This window comes from Lingula anatina, chromosome 7, assembly GCF_051362555.1.
Source record: "Lingula anatina isolate TDL-2025a chromosome 7, LinAna3.0, whole genome shotgun sequence".
NCBI lineage: Eukaryota > Metazoa > Brachiopoda > Lingulata > Lingulida > Lingulidae > Lingula > Lingula anatina.
The window spans coordinates 11,067,248-11,090,657 of record NC_141773.1 but is presented as its reverse complement, the minus strand read 5'-3'; the positions used below and the strand labels follow the sequence as shown (position 1 = coordinate 11,090,657).

General features: G+C 35.5%; 4 protein-coding genes across 7 annotated transcripts; 1 reads left to right on the top strand and 3 right to left on the bottom strand.

Moving 5' to 3' along the window:
- Window positions 1–80: 80 nt before the first annotated feature.
- LOC106177373 (26S proteasome non-ATPase regulatory subunit 9) lies at window positions 81–3,169 on the bottom strand. Its single transcript, XM_013560119.3, has 6 exons — window positions 2,985–3,169; window positions 2,575–2,677; window positions 2,061–2,260; window positions 1,532–1,633; window positions 1,187–1,275; window positions 81–793 (listed from the first exon to the last, which is right to left on the bottom strand). Exons 1-6 carry the CDS (start codon window positions 3,150–3,152, stop codon window positions 766–768), a joined length of 690 nt encoding a protein of 229 aa, XP_013415573.3. The 5' UTR covers window positions 3,153–3,169; the 3' UTR covers window positions 81–765.
- Window positions 3,170–3,968: 799 nt separating this feature from the next.
- LOC106177375 (low affinity immunoglobulin epsilon Fc receptor) lies at window positions 3,969–6,505 on the bottom strand. Its single transcript, XM_087018627.1, has 4 exons — window positions 6,315–6,505; window positions 5,408–5,618; window positions 5,013–5,195; window positions 3,969–4,707 (listed from the first exon to the last, which is right to left on the bottom strand). The coding sequence occupies exons 1-4, from the start codon at window positions 6,390–6,392 to the stop codon at window positions 4,379–4,381; spliced, it is 801 nt and encodes a 266-aa protein (XP_086874753.1). The 5' UTR covers window positions 6,393–6,505; the 3' UTR covers window positions 3,969–4,378.
- Window positions 6,506–7,218: 713 nt separating this feature from the next.
- Window positions 7,219–15,852, top strand: LOC106177368 (uncharacterized). Of its 2 annotated transcripts, XM_013560115.2 has the most exons (12): window positions 7,219–7,384; window positions 7,631–7,726; window positions 8,303–8,409; window positions 8,731–8,901; window positions 9,136–9,247; window positions 9,708–9,791; window positions 10,122–10,159; window positions 10,615–10,656; window positions 10,978–11,116; window positions 11,768–11,888; window positions 12,417–12,554; window positions 13,163–15,852. In XM_013560115.2, the coding sequence occupies exons 2-12, from the start codon at window positions 7,640–7,642 to the stop codon at window positions 13,300–13,302; spliced, it is 1,179 nt and encodes a 392-aa protein (XP_013415569.2). In that variant the 5' UTR covers window positions 7,219–7,384; window positions 7,631–7,639; the 3' UTR covers window positions 13,303–15,852. The 2 variants fall into 2 exon arrangements, with proteins under 2 accessions (XP_013415569.2, XP_086873481.1); XM_087017355.1 differs by lacking the exon at window positions 7,631–7,726 and having other exon boundaries at window positions 7,247–7,384.
- Window positions 15,043–23,036, bottom strand: LOC106177358 (uncharacterized). 3 transcript variants are annotated; one of them, XM_087017352.1, is made up of 5 exons: window positions 22,885–23,036; window positions 18,470–19,885; window positions 17,893–18,148; window positions 16,851–17,091; window positions 15,043–16,490 (listed from the first exon to the last, which is right to left on the bottom strand). In XM_087017352.1, the coding sequence occupies exons 2-5, from the start codon at window positions 19,761–19,763 to the stop codon at window positions 16,302–16,304; spliced, it is 1,980 nt and encodes a 659-aa protein (XP_086873478.1). In that variant the 5' UTR covers window positions 19,764–19,885; window positions 22,885–23,036; the 3' UTR covers window positions 15,043–16,301. The 3 variants fall into 3 exon arrangements, with proteins under 3 accessions (XP_086873478.1, XP_086873479.1, XP_086873480.1); XM_087017353.1 differs by lacking the exon at window positions 22,885–23,036 and adding an exon at window positions 22,782–22,879; XM_087017354.1 differs by lacking the exon at window positions 22,885–23,036 and adding an exon at window positions 22,274–22,314.
- Window positions 23,037–23,410: the final 374 nt, after the last annotated feature.

The window sequence follows — 23,410 nt, the reverse complement described above, 5'->3', positions numbered from 1 at the left end:
GCAGCGTAATTTATATTTTCTTTACCTTTTTTTGTAATATCAAGGTGGATGAAAGTGCACTTTACACATAAAATACTCAGTATCTGCATACTTTGTTTATTGACAATGCAAGTGCATCCCAGAATTCAGAAATAATAAAAATATTTCAAAAATTCTTCTTTTAAAAATGTGTTCAGATCTTTTTTAAGGAGGGATGCGCATATTTTATACACAACATTGCTTAATTTTGAAAGCATGAATGATCCATGAACATTTTATCAAATGATCATCATTGTTTTTAAGATCTATATAGAGTAAACTTAGCAACAGACCACTTTCATCTTTGAGTCATTACTTTTTTTATGAAATTATGCATAAAATTTACAAAAAGAAGATTTGGATTTAGAGTGAAAAGTGGGATTTTTAAAAAGTGAATGAACACTAAAGCTCCAGATTCAGCAATTTAAATATTGTTTGTTAACTGATGCCAAGTTCTGTCAGAAGATAAAGACAGTCCTCTGTACTGGTGCGCCCATGATGAAAATTGCATAACAATAAGGGACCAATCCCAGACCCCATCTTGCTAACTGTGGATCGATCTAAATTGCTATTAACTTGAGCGGCTTAGATGTCTGTCAGGCCTACTGAAGCTGCTAGGGGGTAATTAATTATCGGCTCTGTAGGGGATACACTTGATAGCTCCCCAGATTTTCACTCAGTTAGACTTGCACTGCTTCAATATAGTTTTTCTTCTTATATGAAACTGATTTTTCCCTGGCATCTCTGTCACCTCTTCAGTGGTACAATGTTACACCTGAAATGGAATTTGTTCCTTGTCAGCATAAGACAAAATTCAAATAATATCTAAATTTTCCCTAATTTACATTCAAAGAGTAAGCATTATTGAAAAAGAATCAAATTCAAGATAAAAAAAAAACCAAACTCAAAACATAAAATAGCAAATACCTCAAATCTATAGCTTCATCGCCATCATGCTTTTAATTACAAAAGCAAAATGCTCAAAACACTTTTTCAAGTCTTCTTTTAAAATACTGATTAAAATTGCAGACTAGTACATAGTTGATATGCTATCAAATGAGAAAAAAAAATGGAACAGTATTAGATTATTTTTTCCTCTCTTATGTGTTATCCCTCCACTGGATGAGTCAAAACAGTCACTTTCTTAGTCAAAAGATTAGTCACTCACCCCAACAGTCCTTTTCCACTCCATGTTTGTGGTGTCAGAGACAAGTGTGTCCTCTCCCCCTGCCTTATTACACTGACATGGAGTGGACTCTGGAATAAAAAAATAAAAATTTAAAAAGATGATGTTCTATGTGCTTATTTATCACAGACACAGGTCTTTGGCAGAGATGTTTACTGAAAATAATTTTTTTTACATTTAATAGAACTTGAATTTAGCATATGAAAAAGACATGAGAAATCAAGGATCATTTTATTGGCCTGCAAACCTGACAAGCACTTCAAAGATTGTACTGAAAAAAATTAACATTTTTAACAACACACCAAAATGGAAGGCATGGGTACTTACCCCTTGACTGTGTTGTACAACTGTCGCAATATTCTGAAGTGTTGTGAAATTTTTGGCATTGACTGATCCAAACTCGACAATCTCATCTCCTAATGTAAGACCCTGAAAAAATGCATGTCAAATATTTTTGTTCATTTATATCATGTGACACAATAATCCAGGGCATAGAAAGATAGCGCAAGTACCTTAACTTAAAAAAATCTCCTAATTTCCCTTCACTCATACCTTTCTTATCTTTACAAAACAGGATCTATCTTCATTATGATATACTTCTAATCTTCTCTACATTTATCTTTGTTGCACAGAAAAATTGTTTTTCAATTTTAATTTAGAATTTTCACTTCTCAGCCACCATCGCATCAACATGCTTCTTGAAAAGATTTCTTTGATAAGACAAGATCTAAAATTTGTAAAAAATCTCTGCATGCCTATGAGGCATTCTGAAGGATGGGAAGGAGGTTGAAAAATAAGAACAATTATATTACAGTTCATTCAGATGGTTGACATCTTTTTCACTATAACTACATACTGCCTGAGAGGCTGGAGAGCCAGAGTCCACCCGGTCAATTTTGGCAAAAGGTTTCTCATCTATCGCAGTATCCATCTTTGTTTCTTGGGCAGAACTGTCTACCTCCATTGCCTGTTCTTTCTGTTTCCTTGCCTCCTCGTGGAGTTGATAGAGATTTTCCTCTATTTCCTTCATCTTGGCCTTGTGGTCATTCTGGAGGCCTTAAATGTAAAGGTGATATGATCTTATATAATGATCTTTAATTTAACTTTCATCATTTTATTTCATTTATGATTATATATTTCATTGGGAGGCGGGGGAGAGACAATATAGAGTTTCATAGGGTAATAATAAAGTTAAAGTTAAATTAAGGGATACCTTAGTTAAATCATAAATTTTTCAAGAACATTAAGTTAAATTATCTGCATGAAGATTGCCTAGGCACTTGTTTCGTAAATACTTGCCAAAGTATACCCCCCCTCCCCCCTTGATGAAAATACAAGATATGCATAAGCCGTTTACTGTGCTTACTTACATGCTATCCTGTGCCTTGCATGGCGTACAGTGTATACATCTATATCAGATCTTGGATACTGTTCTTCATCTAAAATTGGACCATCCATTCCCACTCCGCCTTGCTAATAAAAGATTAAACAGGAAAAAGTCGAACGTGACTGAAGCAGTTTGAACTTAAAAGTGTTTACTTCTCTACTTTTCAGAACACTGAGATGATGGAATAACTGACCGTTAAACTTGTATTAGAATGTGGTGCTAAGAGGGTTTATATAAAAAATTATAAAAATATTATGCTGTGAGTGTGAATCAGCAAAATTCTTTTTTGATCTATGATTTGCCTGAATGTTGAAAGAGTATTGGTGTATAAATCAAACACACTGAAGAAACCTGATTTTAATAGCACCACAGATACAAAGCAAATATACTCACTGACTCCAGAACATCCATAAGTTCCTTCATTTCTGCTTCTAACGCATCCTTTTGAGCTATCAATTCTTTCACGCTAGCAACGCTGGGCGCAGACATCTTGGATCTGGCATGATGCTTGAAGTTTAGTTTCGAACAAATCAAATTCCTCTGGACAATGCATTTTTCCATATTTTCGTTTTAATCTTTTGTATTTCGACATATTAATGCGAAACATTTATAGCCCTTTCCACATTTATAAGGGATCCGAGTGGATATACCACCCTTTGACTTACATTCTTTTTATTTTCTTTATATCTAAAAACCTTAATCAAATGCGTTAAATACCAGTACGTGAGGCGCAATTAACAAAATCAGTAAGACATTAGACTTCATTTTCTTCCTTCGTTTTTTTATGCAGGTTCTACAAGGTCGGGACTTTACAGTAATTAGAGGATAACTTTTGTGTCAAATCTAATTTTCCTTGACATTCAGACCTCCGTCCGTCTTCCTAACATTGTTATGTATTGACAGGTGTAACGAAACTGAGGGTCCGTGAAAAAGAAGGTCCTCCCTCCGGGTTAGTTTGACCTAAGTGGGTCAAAATCTAGGGCGAGGCTCACTTGTACAAATGAATGGGACTCTCTGTTATGGGGGACTCTCTGTCACGTTACACCGGGGTTTTATCGTTTTATATATCTCAGCTGGTGAAAATACAGGTAGGTAGTTTTGCAAGATATTAACCCCCCCCCCCCCCCCCCCCCCGCTCTACACACACACAAAAGTAAGGGGCTGCACATTCACCTTTTTATTTATGTTCCTGATCCATCGGTACACCAAGAGTTGAGGGTAAAAAAATTTTTTTTTTTTTTTTTTTGGGGGGGGGGGTATTTTATATTATTATAGCCCTCTCTTTTAAACGAATTGGGATTCTGAAACTGATACTGAGCTTTAAGTGAAGTAGTTTTATTTGAGAGCTGGAAAATAAATGATCAATCATCAAGATCCTTAATTTTGCAAAATAATTTTATTGCTGGGATTTCTTTCCACGCTCATCACATCATGTACCAATTAAAAGGATAATGACTCTTCGTATGAGGTCTATATTTCACAATAAAAACATTGTGAATAACTCATAGAAATATTATATATTGTTTTACGACAAAAACAGCAGTTATAGCTATTATTCTGATATCTGAGCTTGTCTTCAGACCACGTGACCTCCATTGATGGCTATACTCCGTTATAATCTCTTAAGAGATTTTAACAAAAAACCAAACTTTTTAGAAAAAAAAACAGGGACTAACTTTGAATGTAAAATGGATTCATTAACCATTGGTAAGTACGGGAAAATTGTTGTTTACTCCAGGAAAATTCATTTTTTGGCCAAAACGAAGAGTTATTATCCCTTTAAGCGACTAGTTAGTCTTCTCACAGACGTAACCAATATTTGGATAATTTGAAGCGCAGACATAGTCGTCAAATTCATAGTCCAAGAAATCCGATCTCCCGACCCATAGAAGGACACAGGGGTCGCCAACTGGCTGTACATTTGGGATATCAGCCTTTGACTTCTCCCAGCCGTCATAGGCCATGGTCTTGCCCGTGGCCACCCAGTAGTACTGCTTCTTCATCTCTGCCTTGTTAGCGTTCTGAGCGGCGGTCCAAGGTCTCCTGGTGGCTGGGTCTACCGTACGTCTCTTGCCTCCAACATACCAACCTTGGAATATGTTTGGGGTGGTGATTGCTGGAAAGAGAATCATCTGTCTTTCCTTTATCAATTTATTTATTTATTTATTTATTTATTTATTTATTCATTTTTAGAGGGAGGAGGGGGGATGCTTCTGAAGCATGGCGGCTCATACCCCCCCCCCCCTTTCTGATGGATCCGACTGCATACATAAATTTAAAAATATCTTCAAAATGACTGATGTTCATCAAAATGGTTTTACATATCAAATTATCTAAAGAATAGATACAGGCAAAGCATTCTTCTGTTTCAATTTAACTTTAACTTACTTTCAATTAATTTAATAAATAAATCAATCTTACGCTTCAGGTTTTTCTTAATGAATTCATGCTCCTCTTTTGTTTCTATGGAGACTAGGTCAGCTGACAATGATCGGCACTTGGTTCTAGCCTGGTCCCATGAAAGCGCGGATCCACCAACGGACTTGAAGTAATAGCAGGAACTCCCAAACTGCTGGAACCCTTGTGGGCACGGTTTTGGCACTTCTGTGAAACCGAAAATCAACTTACATTGTTTTATTTTCACAATACGTTTACCTTTGGTTTATTACCCTCTTTAAACCCTACTATTACAGTATTATCTGTATTTTTATTTTTAATTAAAATTGCCCCGCAATTAATATTACACGAGTAGAAAAATAAGCTTCCAAATAATAACATAAAAGGACTATTAAGAGAAAAAAATGAACTAAACTAACCATCGCAGAATCCGGTCAAAGTTTCCAGGTAATTCGCAGTGGCACGAGCAAACTTCACCTGCACGCTCTCAGCGTCAGCGTTAGCTCGCTTTCGTCGACCGATTAACGCCTGGGACCCCGTGTACAGCTGGCCGCAGTTAAAAGTTCTCACCAGAGACGGGCATCTCCTCAGAAGGGACCCTTGAAAGTTCTTGATCTGCTGATTGAAGTACTGAAATTGGAACGTGATGGCAGAGTAGTTAAGGGCGAAAATGATATTTGTAAAGTTTTTAACCTGAGCCAGTGACCAGTTTCTGAGAAAATGGAAAAGGAAGCGGGGGGAAAGCCAAGCTTTGGTAGATTTCCTTAAATTTGGTCTACTGGAGTTGCATTTAAATTAAAATTCTTCACCGAGTACAGTACTTTCTCTTGACTTAAGTTTAGACCTCATGTATTTTACATTATATTATAGATAAATACATAAGTTCGCTGTGTGCAACATTACGACCATTAATTTCCTTCTCAGATCAGGGGAATTATATCCCCTGCTCCGATAAACAGCAGATTGAATAATTCGCAGAATATTTGCAAAGTGGCCAAGTTTAAAGATATGCGTAATATGTTAAGCGATTCTATACCATAAAGATGAGTTTTCCTGTAAATTTTAGTTCGGTGAATTTCGATCAGTATTACCTGAATGGAACCAAGACCTGTTAAATGAAATGTCTTTTTGAATGTCAGGTCTTTTGGAAAACGTTTCATTTATATATAGGCCTAGACAATGTGACAATTTGTCTAAAACCAGCACATACCGGTACGCTTGTCGGCTTATCTCTCTTACACTCAATGTATAATTCGGCTATTTTACCTAAAACCATGTGCAATCCAAAAGAATTAATAGTTCAATTCAGTAAACTATGATTGTTACCGAGAGCTGGTCATTTCCAAGTGCGCAACCAAGTGAAACCAACAGGAAAACGAACAGCAGCCGGAGCGAACTCGACATCTTCAAATGCGTCTCTTTCGAGGTCCTTGTCCTTCAGCAAGTTTCGCCTATGTGCGGTTACCCGTGAACTTTTATGGTGCCGCCCGAGTTAGGCTATCTGTCTCTATCACTCCTATCACCTTTTCTGTTTAATCTGAGCGTGTGAAAGTCAGATGTGGCATAACTCATGGACAAGTTTCAAAAATAACTTTAAAGTTTAATCCGAAAAAAGGGTGTACTCTTTTGCGTCAAAAATTATGCCTACTAAATAATTAAGTTTTTCACAAGATAAACCCATGGTAGTCTATTCCAAGAAAATCACAGGCAGACACAATATTTTTTAGCAAATGGCGCTTGGGGGGGGGGGGGGGGGGGGGGGGCGCATTGATTAATTTTTTTCAAGAGAATGGATGCATTTTGAAATAAAAAAATAATAGTAGGACAATTTTAGGTTACTATATACATAGGCTTAAGGATGGGGAAATTGCTTGATTTTGTCTCGCTTCGCTTGTTATCCCTCCTCCTATTTTTTATTGGTGGGTGAGAAAGAGCAACTCCGAAGCTAACGTACGTACATGCTGGGGTAGGAGGTTATACATTGCCGCTGATCTCTCTTGGTCGAAGTCGACTTTGCTATTAAGTTATATATAATTTTTAAAAAGCTATTTTGGTCCAAGCACATTATGAGCAATCACGTCGATCTATTTAAAGTGGAAAACGTTTATTGACCTAGTTATCGGTCAATAGATGCCAACTTTCGAATTGAAGCAAAAAGAAAAACTACTGGCATTGAATATTATATTATTAGTCGACAATAGAGCCCAACAACGTGACGTCAGTGTGACGTTAGTATTGCGCTCTTTTTATTGTGGAGACTTGAAACGCGCGCACTATTATTGTTTAACTTAGTGAGTCAACGGCGTCAAGACTATTTTTAGTTAAATCACTCTATTAATAGTCAGTCACGATTATCAGATACACAATTATCAGGTGCAGCTTCGTACACTGATCAGGTGAGAGAAAAACGAAATCTTACTATTCTGCATGGCTACTTCTTATAACTGATATTCACTACAGCAGGGCAGGGTTGGCTGCTTTGTAAATTATAAATTGTAAAATATTGATCTTGCAAGTTGCAGTATCACAAGGACGATACTTATCCAATAAACCAGCCTGCTTCTGCTACATGCTTGTTATACACTGTTACGGAGAAGAGTGTTTATGTGCCAATAAAGGAACATAATATATATTGTAGATAGGCAGCAGAAATGAAGTTTAAAACTGTACGCGAGGGAGAACAAGCAGTCGTATTCAATCATCTAGGACAAGGAGAATTGTTAGTGGGACCACAGAGGGTATGTGTGTGTGTGTGTTTGTAGGACCATACATACTGCATGCTTACTTAGATATTAGTTGCAACAGATATATATTTTCTCGATGCATGTATTCTTATTCTTGTAAGCAAGCAGTAAATTGGCAGTTTTGCTTCAGTCTATAAACAAGACTACCAGTACTGCAAAACCGAGGAATTTGCTTCTTAAAAATCTGAGAAGAAAAGAAACTTCACTGGTCAACATAATATCTCTTGTGTTATTTGGTATCTCAAATTTTGGCATCCATCAATCCTGCTATCAGTAACACAGTTTTAATGCATGGTTTTCATATAAGCAGATAACATTTACTGTACCACAAGGTGTAAGAGCTAGGCCACAGTACTATCATTACAAGTTGGTGAATAATATCAACCCTTATATTTTGCAATACACTGTAGACAGGAATAACATCTAAATTATTTCCATAAAGTGAGTATGCCAAAATAAAGCCAACTGAAGTAGGAATAAATAAGTAATAAGACAATACCAGAGAAGAATCAGAATCATGCTGTATGGTGCTAAGGTGGTACTAATTATTATTGTTTTTCTTTTCTTTAGATATTCCTGTTTAGGAAGAGACTCCAGTTTTTGGATTTATGCACAGCTAACCAGTATCAGTACTTGGTAGTGAAGGACAAAGATGGTAGAGTTACACACAGGCCAGGGTGAGATTCTAATTTTGTGTCCAAAGAATATTGTGAATTGTAAAATTGGTGTTTTGACTGTTTTATACAGAGTTGTTGTTTCACCCTTTTTTTTTTTTTTTTTGTATTGCTTTTGAATCTTGTCTCTCTTTCTTTAGATATCAACATTACAAAAGAAATTATACTAAACTTTAAGATATTTCTTTTCCCTTTTGTTGTTGTTGTTGTTTTTTAAATAATGATATTATTTTTTAATGAAATTATAAATGTTTTGTAGAAAACTTGTTAAAATGCATGGCAACTCATTGAACTTAAAATGTAAACCCCTCATTGTAATTTCAGCCCCTGCAGCATGTTTTGTAACCCCCTAGAGCACGAAAGTATCTACGTGAGGGATGGAACACAGATAGATGCCAACCATGTTGTTGTAGTTTACAAGAAAAGATCGGATCAGATTGTTGAGAGAAGAGTCATAGATGGCCCTACTGTTTTCATGCCAGAGGCAGAAGAATGGTAAATATCAGTTTTAATTTAGCTGTTTTTAAAAATCCAGGTACTTTACATGGAAATGATTATTTGCCTTAGTTTTAAAACAGAGGAAAAATGTGATTACTTATTTGAGTTTTGAAATTACTAAGATCAGTTGAATGGTTATGGGTTTATAGGGTGAATGGCATAAACATATTTGTAATGGGCACAGTGCATACAAATTTCTTATAACTGTGTTCATGTACCTTGGGATTTTAGGCTTCATGAGTTTAAATGGCATGGACCAGATTATTCAAACGAGGGGAGAATGGTTCCAGGGTCTTGGACATTCAGTCAGCTTCCTGTGATACCTGATCACTTTTATTATAATGTAAGTTATCATCAAGATAAATGATTAACCACCAGATTTTACTTTGCAGATGTGCTTAACTTATCATTTGGTTTATTTGCTTTAAGCATAGAAGTTATGTCTAACAGACTTTAAATGATACACGAGGACAAATGTCAAAATTATTTTTAAGAAAAAAATTCACAATTTGTGAATTCATAATATTTCTAGAAATTTTGTTCATTATCCTGTAATCTTTGAAACACAGATAGACTTAGGGACAGAACCTATTGGCAGATACAAGATTTGACTAGGACGATTTTGGGGGCAATACCTTGTGAAATAATTAGAGAAGAAGATAGGTGAGATGGTGGTGGGGGGGGGGGGGGGGGGGGACATTTCCTTTCCTAACTCCCTTAAACCAATTATCTGCATGCGAAGTCAAAAGATTTTTCAAATAACAAACCTTACAAACACCCCTCTAACTTACTGTTTCTTCCAGATTGGAGAGGTACGCACAATAGATGACACCATGATCACTGTCAAACTGATGATATTCTATGAGTTGAAGGATATTATTAAAATGGTGAGTTCTTTTATGAGATAAACCCTTGGCACAACAAGCTGCATTTAGAGATTGACATTCTTTGCATATTTCAATATGGTATAGTATAATATATGATGAAAAATCCATTAGAAGTTACTGTAATAATATTTTAAAAGAATGTGGAGGGCACTGATAATAAGACATATTTAATAGTCTGTATTTGTGCAACACTATGCAGCTTGTGCTTCAAACATTTTATCTAATTGTCTTATTTGATCATTTTATCAGAATACATATTTGTATACCTGTAGATAATCATATTCATGTGTATAATATTTATGATTTATGTTGTACTGGTTGTCACTGCAGCTGGAAACCACTCATGATCCTATGGCAGATATGATTAAGTAAGTATGGTTTTATTACAGGGGCATAGGGTTGATGTGTATGATAATTACTCACTAGATTCAGACAAATATTTTTATTTTGTCATAGGAATGCCTATATTTACAAAACAGTTTCCAATATGTCTTTTAAAAATTCTGCCATTTTCTTAGAGACATAGTAAACTGTTTTATACAAATAAGTAATATCATTCTAACAGTTTGTAATAAATGAGTGACAAAAATAATTATTACTCTGATAATAAAAAATCAAAATATATTCGATTTATAAGTACAGTGAATAAATAACAAATAAATAAATAAATAAATAAATAAATAAATAAATAAATAAATAAATAAATAAATAATATATAAACAGGTTTTCAACATTTTCAAAATAAAGTTGTAGTGATAGATAGGTTGTGACATCATTAAATACGAAATAATTAATAAAATGTTTTATTTACTGTTTTTTCCAGTGGTGTGTGTGCAGATGTGATTGCCTTTGCCGGAAAACTCACGTATGTTCTAATTACGGTACTTTGTGTTATTATCAGAGAGAGACCTTAATGTTTTCTGTATATATTATTATATATTATTCTGTAGATATCAGCAGCATCGCTCCATTACACATATCACATCAAATTGTATCATAAAATGGTACTTACAGTAATGTAGTAAAATTGAAATTCAAATATTATATATATATATATATATATATATATATATATATATATATATATATATATATAAGTGATTTTAAAAGCCCTTTTATTAAAATATATTTATGGAGAGGGGTTGCTGTATAATATACTATGATAATGTTGTTATGTTTATTTTAGCTATGAAGAATTTCTGAGACAGACTCAAAAGCTGAGTACATTAGAGACTTTCCCACAGCTTCTGCAGAGGGCAGAGAGGATTGGTTATGACATCAACAAGGTTGTGTACAGAGGATACCATGCTACAAAACAGCTTCAGGTAAATAGCATGTCAAGGCGTATTTCCATAGGAGATGGGTCAGGCTATCTTGATAGGTGCTGTATAAAGGCGCATTTCCAAAGGAAATCGGTCAGATTAGCTTAATGTGTGTGGTTTTTAGCAAGCAGTTTGATTGACTATGAACTTGTTGAAGAAAGCTTGTCTTACAGAACTCCAACTGCTTCTTTTACAAGGGGGATTCGGGGAGGGGCGCAATTGAAAATTACTGTATTAATGTCTTTCTCTTTACATCAATGTTTGGCTTATAAACTGAACTCCACATGTCAAATGGTTTATATTTTAAAAACATTTTAGTGCATAAAACTTTTTTATGTCATACAACACCTCTTGGTGTTATAAATATAAATGTCATATAAATGTTATATACCTTTATATATTGTATCATATCATGTAAACATTATTCCTTATCATATTGTGGCATATCATATAAATACTGTACATTATCATATTGTATTATATAATGTAAATATTATACCTTATCATATTATAACATATCATATAAATACTGACTTTATCATATTGTATTATATTATGTAGATATTATATCCTACCATATTATAACACATCATATAAATAATGTACTTTATCATATTGTATCATAATGTATATTGTATCCTATGATACTTGTAGTCTATGCATGATGATGCCATCCAGTCCAGAACTCAGCTGCGTCTCACGGGAGAGGTTCATGAACAGCAACAGAGACTGAAGGATTTTGTTCTCTCCAGGGAGCAGGCTAGAACACAGCAAAGTAATCATATGAGAGAGAGAGAGAGAGAGAGAGAGAGAGAGAGAGAGAGAGAGAGAGAGAGAGAGAGAGAGAGAGGGGGGGCATCCCTTTTCATGTTTGTGTGATGTGTGTATCAGTATTGAAATACTTAAGGAGATTGACAGCTAGAGAGTCACCTATTAGTAAATGGAAGCCCTGCACTTGACCCACCAAGTTAACCAGATAAATTATGATCTTGCTTCTGAACAGAAATTATTATCTGAAGGTAACCTGAGGAAGAGAATAAAACCCCTGTTGCTTAATTATATACATGTTAAGATCAGTCTAAGTGTTTAGATATCGCTGTGTGTCATGAATGATGTAAAAAGAACCAGAGGCTGAGAAATAAAAACATGAGGAAGTTGGACGGGGACAGAGTTATGGCAAGGAGGAATGTTATTATCTCAAATGTTTAATCTTTTTCCTGTGAAGTCATAAATGATCTATTTTAAAATGCCAAAGTATGACATGTTCTCATATCTGCTTTCTGAACTTTATTTCCCTCTCCAGAGCAGGACATGGAAAGGTCCAAGCAGCAACACAACCAGAAACTTGAAGAACTACAACAGGAGCATGAACTGAAGCTGACAGAGCTCAGACATCAGGCAGAACTCCAGAAGGAAGATATAGAAAGCAAGGCAAGACTGGGTATGTATAGCTGTTCATTGCAGTTCATTAATTGTTCACATGTTAATTGTTGGTAAAGATAAGAGCAGTTCTAAGGCTTTTTGGATTGCCTTTATGTATTGAAATTGCCTCTCGGTTTTCAGTAGATCAAAGTTTTCTTGCAAAATTGGAGAGGGTTATAAATATTTAATTTCAAAATGTGTCACTTGTAATAATATATCTATTATATTAGCAAGGTAATTCATTTAAGGTACTCACAAATGCACACTTTCTTCGAAAAACCTGACTAAATTTTTAGATTCATCTTTAACTTAAATCATACAGAAATTTAGTTTTGGGAAGATAATTTTAATTCAGTTAAAATAAGTAATTAGTTGATGATACAAATTAGTGTTATTTGTTTCAAATCTGTGTATATTAACACATCTTTATTTCATCAATCCCATCATTTCCAACAATTAGTTTGTAGAATGATATCCCATTTTTCTTCCTACACTGTAAATCAGTCTCTCTCTCTCTCTCTCTCACACACACACACACACACACGCACACACACACACACACACTTCTAACCACCCTCAAAGCAATAAACTAATTAATTGAATTTATTTGATTTTTCCTTCTTGTAGAAATTGAAAAAGCCAAAGATGACCATGCAGCAAGCTACCTTAAGAATCTGCAGGACTTGGGTGTGGATATGACCAGATACTTGGTCAGTCAGCAGCCGGCCCCTATTGACCAAGAGATTCGGGTCAACAGGACCACTTAGCTGGGAAAAGAAGGTCCAACCTTGTGGCTAGGTTAGGCCCTACCACAGAGTTGACAGTATCCCACAAATCTGTGATTTTCCATTATTTATGTTGTTTGGTGGGTAATGTTAATTTGAATCATGTAAATGTATTTTAAAATTCTTGCCAGTGGTTCATTTTGTTATATTTTTGTATGCAGTGTGAGCAACCCAAGTCTGACAACTTATGTGTGTGAATATTATATATGCAAAGGAGAAATCTGAGTTTATGCATAGAGGGAAAGTGATCTACAACAACAGAGACACCCATTTATGGGACACCACAGTATGGGGCAGAACTTTCAGTGCACCTTGACCTTAAATAAATCAATGTCAACTTTTGTGAGAATGTTGGCCCATTTCACAAAAATAAAAAAATGACATCAAGAGATTCTCCATTCAGAGGAAAACTACACACTTATCAGGGATCAAGTAAACTACAATTTCTCATTTTAAAGCTAAGACCAGCTACCTACTGAATGAGTTTTCTGTGATATGGAGTCCTAGGCTACTGAAGCCACCCTGATCTTTCATTTTGTATTCAATTTTATTTATTATTATTATTTTTTTACATCTGTAAGTAGATAGAGGAGAGTCAATACTCTGAGACTTAAGGTATAATAGTGCATAATCTAACAACCTGCAGGACAGGTCATATTCATATTTCAGCATTCGGGGGATTAATATTTGCATGTGTAGAATTAATAACACAGCCTGATAAGTGAAAATGTCTTGGTGGAAGAGGTTGACTGGTGTTATAGTTCAGGTGTTGCAATTGATGGGCTCTGTGGAAATTGTTAATACAGGTGCAGTGGCAGGACCATTTTTTTGGAGGGGGGGGGTTACTTAAAATAAATCATTTATTTACATGTGAATCTGAACAAAGTTTACATCTTTTTTAGGGGTTTTAAGGGTTTGGAAGATACTTCCATTTATTTTTAACAATAAGGTATTTTATAAAAACGTATTGTACATGTATTTTGTTTTTATTTGTGTGTTGTATGGCTTTAAGATATGTTGTGTTGATTTTATCTTATAAATAAATTTTGTTGCAAATATGGAATAGCAAAACATCTAATTAAGAAATATAATAAGTACATAATGCAGTTTCAGAATAGATATTTATTTTTTATAGAAATGTTAGATATATATTGATTGTATCTATGAATTTGAAATTTTTGCCTGTTTTGAATTGTCTTAATGATTGTCATTTTTGATAAATTACTTTGAATGATGTTTGATGTTGATTTCTCATCATATTATGTGTAAGATGTCCTATGTCATAATAATTTATTTGTCAGATATTGTACTCATTAGATTTTGTACTAAACGAATTTTAAACAAATAACTGTGAAAAGAAAGTGCAGGCACTCTTACACTGTTGACAATATTTATTAAAGATATTTAGCTCTTATTAATTAAATGCTGAGATTTAAATGCATTTTGTATGTTATACATATAAGTGACATAAAATGTGTTTGTTGATTTCTGCATTCAAGTTCTTTGTGTTAAAAACATGCATCCATAATTTTAAGAACTTTGTTGAAACAGTAATGGTAACTAGGAACTATAGCAGTGAGACACAAATCTTACATTAAACTTAATTTGGACGTAAAGTGAACTCCCCCCCTACACACACACAGGCAATGCTTTCACATTGGAGGATAATAATAATAAAAATTATAATAATAAAAATAAATGGATAAAGAAACACAAGGCAGGTTGATGGGGTACGCAGTTCATTGTCTCAGCTGATAAGAAAAGAATTAATAATTGCTAAATGCATGACACAGTTTACAAATCGTGATACAGAAGTGTACAATCAAAATGTTAAAACCATACATGAACGAGTAAAATTGCGACCTTTTACATGTTGAAAAAAATATTAATAGCGTTACAAATCTATATACAGGATCCTGTACAACATTAATTTTCTATATCATTCTTTTAAATTATTCAATTCCATTTGATTTTAATAAAACAAGTACTGTTAATGGTTTTGTTATTATTTTTGTGTCACTTCAAAAAGGCTCCACCAAGATGATTACTTTCACATTTAAAAAATAATACTGAAAATTACATTCCATTGCTTTTTACATTCACCTTCACCTACATAAAAAATGTAAGAGAAAAACATTTTGCATCATATGGAATGACTGCTATATAAAAAGTAGCTGCTTCTTCCTTCTCCCATCACCTGTTGCATTATGAGCGCAAAAATAAAGCATCATTGCATATCTCAGTGGGCAAACAAAATCACTGAAAAATACTTTTAATAAAAAGTCATATTTTAAAGAATGTTTTATATTAAATATCTACATGGGCAGACAATTATCTGTGTTAGTTTCAAGCTTGTCGATTAAGCTTGTTGGTCCCTTTCAAAAGAGCTGCACTTTATCAAAGCATATAAATATTGATATCAATTTGAACTATTACATCACACTATACATTATTTTGAAAGTACAACATTGAGTGCTTTCCCATTCCACGTAATGACAAAAAAAAAAAAAATTCAAAAAATATTCAAACAAAGACACTACCATGATGAACAAGCAGTTATTGACATGCTTGTTTCACTAATCTCAAGCTTAGCAAGGGGATAAAATGTAAAAACATTTGCTCTCATAAAACATTATCACAACAGCAATTCACATAAAGACATGGGTGCACTTCAAACAAAAGTACAAAATATCAGGAACTATGGCATATATGCTCTTAGCTAGCTAAAGAAAAATTAAAATGTCCACTCCTGACACTACCTAATCTAAAAAACTAACAAGATGGCATTTTATGTATTCAAGACCTATGCAACTTAAGCTATTTCTGTCATTTTCCATGTGGGAACACACCTTCAGTTTAACCCTTTAACTTAGCTAATATCAATATTTACTCTCACCCTTCTTTTTTATCTTTAAATACTATTTGGGAATGAATCCTGGCTCGCTTGGACTAGAGCACCATCTATAGGTCAAATCGCAAGTTTATAGCTCATTATCATCTCTGTCTGTTGAACTCAATCTCAAAGTCCTTTGTTCTGTTTCTTGCAAGGTTTCTGTGTCATCTTGAAGGTCTTCAATGTCCATGTTGCCTAGGTCAATGCGGGCTGTTTCATCCTGGTCTCTATACGATACTTGGATATCTCCAGGTTCGGCACAAGACGTGCTCTCCCCCTAAAAGAGAAAGTATTGATTTTGATCATTTTCAAGAGTATAGCAGTGAATTCTGCCCCTCTATGAACCAGCATTCTTTTAGAAAACTCATCAAAACAAGCGTGAATATGCAGCCCTTTTTAGACTTCGGTCAAAGTCTGCAAAAGAAAATGTTGACGAATAGTGAAAGTCTATTTATAACTGTCTTTATCTAGTATATAATCCAACACGTGAATGCTTATTCAAACTGTAAAATTGACTGTCAGTTTATAAACATTACTTGATCCTGATAGCTGTCCCCTTTGTAACCTACCGACTGACAGTTTTGTCATGTTTGAACACACACAAAACCTTGCATATCATTCACTGCATCCCACCTACCCTGTGTCTCTCCTCCATGTTGGCGTACTTTCCAACCTTCTTGTAAAGTCCAGGCAGCTTCCACTTATTTCTGTACATGAAAACTGCACCAATGACCGTCAGCACCACAATAATGGCAGACACCACACCAATGGTGATTTGACGTCGCGTGATCGTGGCCCAAAGTTCGTGGAAACATGCAAAATCTTCCCACTTAACACTCAATATGTGGTCACCTGCCAGATGGGGTGGCGCAGCACATCTGGAATTTAAAAAAATTTCAAATTTTTATTTGTAAAAAAAAAAGATGTTGTCAGGAAAAACTTTGCCCTGAGCTTCAGTTCCCATACTTGGCATGTTATTTTAATTTTTAAAATCTCCCTATATGCACACCTATGGAAATGGAACATGAAGAAGATGGCAGGCATTAAGCCTGTAACTCAGGCTGGATATAATATATCATGCATAAAAAATTTACATCTACCACTCAAACATTACTCTAAACCTGGCAAGCCTTGTTAAAAAAAGTACCGAAGTCAAGGGGTTTTGATATCCCCATACTTAATATTTATTATCTATGCAAATTCAGGTTTTTCTTATTAATTCTCAGTTCAGCAATTTGATAAAAATTCATACTAATATTGTGAGTGTTAACTATGTTAGGGGCCTAGTTATTTACAAAAAAAAAAAAAAAAAGCCTGTACATCTGTATACAAAAATAATCAGTCTGCATTTAAAACAAAGATCCAGTTTCAAAAGAACTTAACATCTAAAACTGGTCTAATCTTTCATATCATAATTCTTTGACTGGAGATAAATCAATACAGTGGTCTTTGTAAGAGTTATATAGCACCCATTTTGAAGAAAGAAAGGAAAGGGCATCAAAATATCTTACACCAATACCATCATTACTGATAAAGAAGTGGACCATTATAAATTCATCCTAAACTGAAGCAGATGAAAATAGTTTGGTCTAAAAGCTAAGAGCAGCCTTGAGTCTTAAGTCTGTAAGTAAAACTGTCCCCAGAGCGGGATATAGTTACGGCAGTGGACTCTTACTTACATCAGAGACTCATTGTGTGGCTCAATAACCTCTACTCTCAGCATCCAGCGAAGATTACAATCACACCTCCATGGATTGTCTCTCAGGTCGGCATACTGAAGCTGTTGCCATGGCAACAAAAATTCACTGACAGATTCCAGGGAGTTATTGCGAAAGGAAACATGGCGGAGGGTTTGAAGGTGGCCAGGTTCCTCTTCTTCCTCTGCAACAACCTTGGTCAGCTTTGGATTATTTGCAATGGAAATGTTCACCAATGCTGTAAAATTGAGAGCAAATCAAAGGATTATTTCAGAGAAAGATGGTGCACACTAACATTCATCATGGATTTATCATACATAATTGTCATATGACATCTACAAAAATATCTGTATTGTAAATTCACAGATATTCATATATGTAATGTAGTTTAACAAGACCTCACAGGTTGTACAAGGCCGGGGACTGTATAAAACAACCAAGTTTTGAAATCAATTAATCTACCTCAAATAAAACTGGAATTTCTAATGTGTCATCATTAAGTGTAGAAAATATAATCTATGAAACTGTCTTACTGGATTAATTTAAAATCAACACCAACCTGTGAAATTCAAGAAAGACTCAAGTGTAACCCTCTCCAAATTTGGGCAGTAGTTAAGGCTAAATGCTTTAAGGTGTGTCTGCACCCTCAACTGGAATGAGTCCCTGTGAAGTTCCTTTAGGGGATTCCCACTGAAATCAAGGGAGGTCACATTGGCTCCCCCTAGGGCAGTAGGGAATTCCATGAAATTGTTGTATCCCAGATTCAAAGTCGCGACTGACAGCTTGTAGAATATCATTGGTGGAAATTGATCTGGATTGGACGTCAGACGGTTGTGGGAGAGGCTCACCAGTTTCAAGTTTTTCAGATCTGTAAATAGTTCTCTGTCAAGAAGGTCAATTTGATTGTAGTCCAGGTAGAGGGTATTCAGGTTTTTGAGGGTAGAAAAGACACCCTGAAGCCTGTTCAACTTATTGTAACTCAAGTCCAAGACTTGTAATCGCTTGTTGTTCATTATGGCGTCTACCTCTATCCTTGCAATCTTGTTGTGACTCAGGTTAAGGTTCTTCAATTGGTCAAAATTTATCAAAGCATTGTTATCACAGTGCATAATACGGTTCCAGCTTAAGTCCAACTGCTCCAGGTCCTTCAACAGCTCCCAGTCCAGCATCTTTTTGCTCAGCACAGTGATCATATTGCCACGCAACAGCAGCTCTTTAAGACTCGGCGTGCCTGCAAACACGGTTTGGGTACTAAAGGTATGCTGAGTGATCAAGTTGTAATTCAGGTCCAGATGTTCCAGAACTTGTGTGCGATCAAAGCAACCTTCTTGGAAACGTGATATGTGGTTGTGGGACAAGAAAAGGTACAGAAGATTGGGATAGGGGAGACTGTTGTTTGAGATCTCTACTATAGAATTATTGGAAGCGTCAAGTGATCGTATATTACCAAGTGTATTTGGTATCTGTTTAAAGTCGAGATTTGAACAAACAGGTTCATACTGGTTATTACATTGCACGCCACAAATACTGCAGTTTGCGGGTGCTAAGGTGCTGGTTGTCATGACAGTAGTTGTGGTTCTCGGCGGTAAAGTTGGAGTGAGAAATCCTCTAGGCGTTTGGCTTGAGTCGTCTTTCACTGTTGAAGATGCTGCTGCCGTGGTTGTAGAAGAATAATTTTGTGAAGCAGCTGATGGAATGGTGACTGACGTATTAACAGTGCCTGTAGGTTTCAGTGTTGTTGGCGACATTGTTGTTGAAGATGTAGACACACTGCCGGTGTTGTTAGTCCTATTACTCTGGGAGTTCACTGTCCCTAACACAAGCACCATTATCAGGCATTTTAAGTCCCCCATAGTGAAAGGATAATTGTCACGTCAATTTATGCAAACTGTGTATATATATCAATATCTCAGAACTTGTCTCTCCTCTTGTTGTGACTTTTTTTCACTTTGTTGATTCCCCTTTGATCCAGTATCTGCAAAATAAATAATCAATATATATTTATTCTAAAAAATGCAGCATTATGCTGTATTGTGCAGGGATAGAAAAAAGTAAATTTAATTTAGCAAAACAATAATGTGTCAATAAACATGTTAGTGTACATGACAATGCATATGATTAGCAACTTAAATCAAGCAAAAATAAACCTCATTCATTAGAGTATATGAAAAGTGGTTATCTCTCTCTGAGCTCCTTACAGACTGCACTCAACTTCACATTCAATATATTAGAAATGAATGGTAAATAAGACTTTGGGGGGGGGGGGGGTGGAGAAAGTGTAATACCATCTCTTTGTGGTTAACCAGCGATGGTGCCCTGGAGAACACTAAACATGAAGACAGATGGCACAGCTAATGTGTAGAGAGATAACAACTGACTAGCTAAACCAATAAAAGCTGATGATTATTGTGATGTGTAGTACTAAGAAATAGTACCATAAATATATGCCTGCATGGGGTCAGGTGTGTGATCCATCTCAATTTTGTGCATATTTATGCTTGAAAAAGTGTTAAATTGCAGTGTTGGGAAAAGATCAAGTTCTCAGAAAAGAGCCCATTTTCCAGGTTGATTTTAGACCCTTTGGTTGAATATTTTGGTAATACAGTCTTAATGGTATTGTCTGGAACTTTGGGCATTTTCTTTGCCAGTGTAGATCACCAACTACAGTAACTGTAATGTGGATTCGAGCAGAGTGTGTCTTAATGAAAATTAACACCATTCAACATCAGTATCTCCCGCACTGTGGTCTACCCTTTACTGTTCAAAATGCACAATAAATCACTGCAAATGACTAGAAATCTTCATTTTATTTATGTTTGTACCCAAGAAAGTGTTGTTTTCATTTGAATGAAGTTTTCATGTTCAATTTACATCATGTATGGATTATGGAGACTGGTGTCCAGCAGGACAAATGGCATAGACATTCAGAAACAAATTGCTTTCTAAACCATAATTATAGCAACTGCCACTTTCCAGACTTCGCTGATTGCCCCGTCCCTTTGAATAATGAACAGTGCTGACTAACACAAAGCATGAAGATGGCAATGAAAGAAATTTGCAATCAACAAAAAAAAAAAAAAAAAAAAAAAAGGCAGATGGTAGCTAATTATTAGACCACAGTACCAGAGACAAAATCAATAATTTTTGTAAAACTGGATATTCAAGGAAGGTGTATGATAAAAACTTAAGAAGAAGGGTCCTTTTTTATTTTGGAACTTAACTGACATTATATCACCTACTTGATATGCATCAGGCATACTGTAGGACTCGATGTTATGTTTGTTGTCTCTATACTGAAGCCAACTGTGTAATGTACAGAAGAAACCCCAGAAAGTGCACTGTGGTAGGGAGAGGTAATAGTACTAGTAGTTACTTTATTGATTCTGCTTTTCAACCTCTGTCACATACAAATAAAAATTCAGGTAATATAGTTTTTCTTACAAGAAATTAATCTTGGTCTCCTATCCAAAGATTCAAGTCATGCACGTACTGTATAGACACATGCAGAAGATAGCATCTTTACCCAGGTTTAAGCATGCTGCACATATAGTATGTTGACAGCAACTGTCTCATGACCCAAGAAAAGAATAATCGCCCGAGTTACACAACATACTCTTCATCACTGTCCTCAAACACACCGCAGGTCTCTTGTGTGTTTTTAGACCTGTTCTTTTTCAAGACTGATAATGATCTAGCTATACACAAGCTAACAATTACTAGTAAAGGAGTGATAATATTACTCTACGAACACTATCTGGTGCAGTTTAGATAGCTACCAGCAGGAGAGAACCAGGCAGATGTAGTAATGTGCATGTGATTCACTTTGTGAGCTAGTGTGTGTGTGCATAAGTGCTCCTAAAGAATGAACTATCTACATTTTATCTGGCTCTGTCAGAGAGAAAGAGAAATTTTGGACACAAAGTTGGGTTGAATGCTTAGATATATCAGAAAACATATCATATAAAAGCATTCTCTCTCTTTCTCTCTCAGGCTAAGTATCTCCTGTAGTTATATAAACACAACTCCTTATTTATACTGCTGTGGCTTTTCTGTCAGCAACTTATTAATTCTCCCATAACACATGACAGTCACCAAGTTTCATGTGGCCCTATATCCCAACTACCATATATCATATCAATCGGAATATTAGCCATTATCAACAATAGTCAAGTGCTGTTAATCTACCTGTGTAGATTTTTCTGTACTAGGTCATGATATTGCAATTTCTTTGACTTCATGTTATCCTGTCCAAATGGATTTTAATAAAATCAGAGATGAACCAAATCTAGAAACTGAGGAGTGGACACTTTCCGGTTCCTTTCAGTAGCATTAATTACTAATTATTATCAATCATCTTTCTCACCTGTATGACTCATCGCCTTGGAATGAGACGGACAAGAAGTTACCTGTCGATCTTGCTATCTAAATAATTCAAACGTTAATATATACTACAAAATACCGTGTGTAGTAAAAAGTGATGCCTAGAATTCGTAACCTACATCGTAGTTAAGAAGAAAAGATGCTGACTTGCATCTGAGTAGCGGACAGGTAGAAGCTTTTCGTGACCTAATTTGCCAAGGACGAAAAGTACACCGATTGCCCACCTGCCATACAGTTATGAATCAATGTAGAACGAACTAACACCACATTAAAGTCTTACTAAAAACATCTCCCTTGTACATTCTTAACATAAATGAACATTTCATCGATCCAGTGACTAGTTATTGACCCTGCAATCCACTTCATAACTCGTTTTGTAGGTAAAATAATACCTGAACTAGAATTTAGTTAATCAAACAAAGTCTTGCAGAAAAAAACAAATTCACCGCCGTAACTTAATCTACTAAATCCCCCCTAAAAGTTTAACTCACCCCATATGCCACAGTAATATCCCATCAAGTTTAACAACGACATATGGACCAAAACTCTGGCTATATCACAAATATTCTACGGTTAACCACACCGTTACCTTACCTTGTTATCACTTGCCTGCCTGTGCCATATTGAAATGAACGCAATAATATCTGACCCAATTACCAATGAAGCACGCGATGGCTGCGCCACCTGGGGAGTGCGTGACGCATGCGCTTCAAATTAGTCAGTCCAGTAAGTCAATGTGCTAGTGAAGGTGTAGGCTTATTATTTAATTGAAATCGGAACTTTTTCTTCTGGTGATGTCAGAAAATAAATAAATAAATAAATAAATAATAATAATAATAATAAGGGGCGGATCCAGGATTTTGTTAATGGGAGTCCGCGGAAGCGAAATCGACCCCCCCCTTGGTGTGTGGTCCAGGGCTCGCTGAAGGGACCGGTGAGTGGGGGGGGGGGGGGGGGGGGGGCATTTTAGGGGGCGAACGGTAACACTTGGTATGGTTTAGAACTATGTGTATGATTCAGCTAGTCAAAAGTCTAATTTCAAGAGGGGACCATTGGCATGATTTTTTTCAGAAATCGAAGGGGGTCAGGAACCTCCCTGACACCCCCATAAATCCACCGC

Coding starts and splice junctions, on each gene's coding strand:
- LOC106177373 (XM_013560119.3), bottom strand. CDS start 3,152: ATGGAAAAATGCATTGTCCAGAGGAATTTGATTTGTTCGAAACTAAAC. Junction 1,276..1,531: donor TTGTACAACACAGTCAAGGG/GTAAGTACCCAT, acceptor TTTTTATTCCAG/AGTCCACTCCATGTCAGTGT. Junction 794..1,186: donor AGTGGAAAAGGACTGTTGGG/GTGAGTGACTAA, acceptor ATTCCATTTCAG/GTGTAACATTGTACCACTGA.
- LOC106177358 (XM_087017352.1), bottom strand. CDS start 19,763: ATGGGGGACTTAAAATGCCTGATAATGGTGCTTGTGTTAGGGACAGTG. Junction 18,149..18,469: donor GTCTTTCTTGAATTTCACAG/GTTGGTGTTGAT, acceptor TCAATTTTACAG/CATTGGTGAACATTTCCATT. Junction 16,491..16,850: donor ACATGGAGGAGAGACACAGG/GTAGGTGGGATG, acceptor TTTCTCTTTTAG/GGGGAGAGCACGTCTTGTGC.
- LOC106177368 (XM_013560115.2), top strand. CDS start 7,640: ATGAAGTTTAAAACTGTACGCGAGGGAGAACAAGCAGTCGTATTCAAT. Junction 8,410..8,730: donor AGAGTTACACACAGGCCAGG/GTGAGATTCTAA, acceptor TTGTAATTTCAG/CCCCTGCAGCATGTTTTGTA. Junction 12,555..13,162: donor AGAAAGCAAGGCAAGACTGG/GTATGTATAGCT, acceptor TCCTTCTTGTAG/AAATTGAAAAAGCCAAAGAT.
- LOC106177375 (XM_087018627.1), bottom strand. CDS start 6,392: ATGTCGAGTTCGCTCCGGCTGCTGTTCGTTTTCCTGTTGGTTTCACTT. Junction 5,196..5,407: donor TTTGACCGGATTCTGCGATG/GTTAGTTTAGTT, acceptor TCGGTTTCACAG/AAGTGCCAAAACCGTGCCCA. Junction 4,708..5,012: donor CATTAAGAAAAACCTGAAGC/GTAAGATTGATT, acceptor TTCTCTTTCCAG/CAATCACCACCCCAAACATA.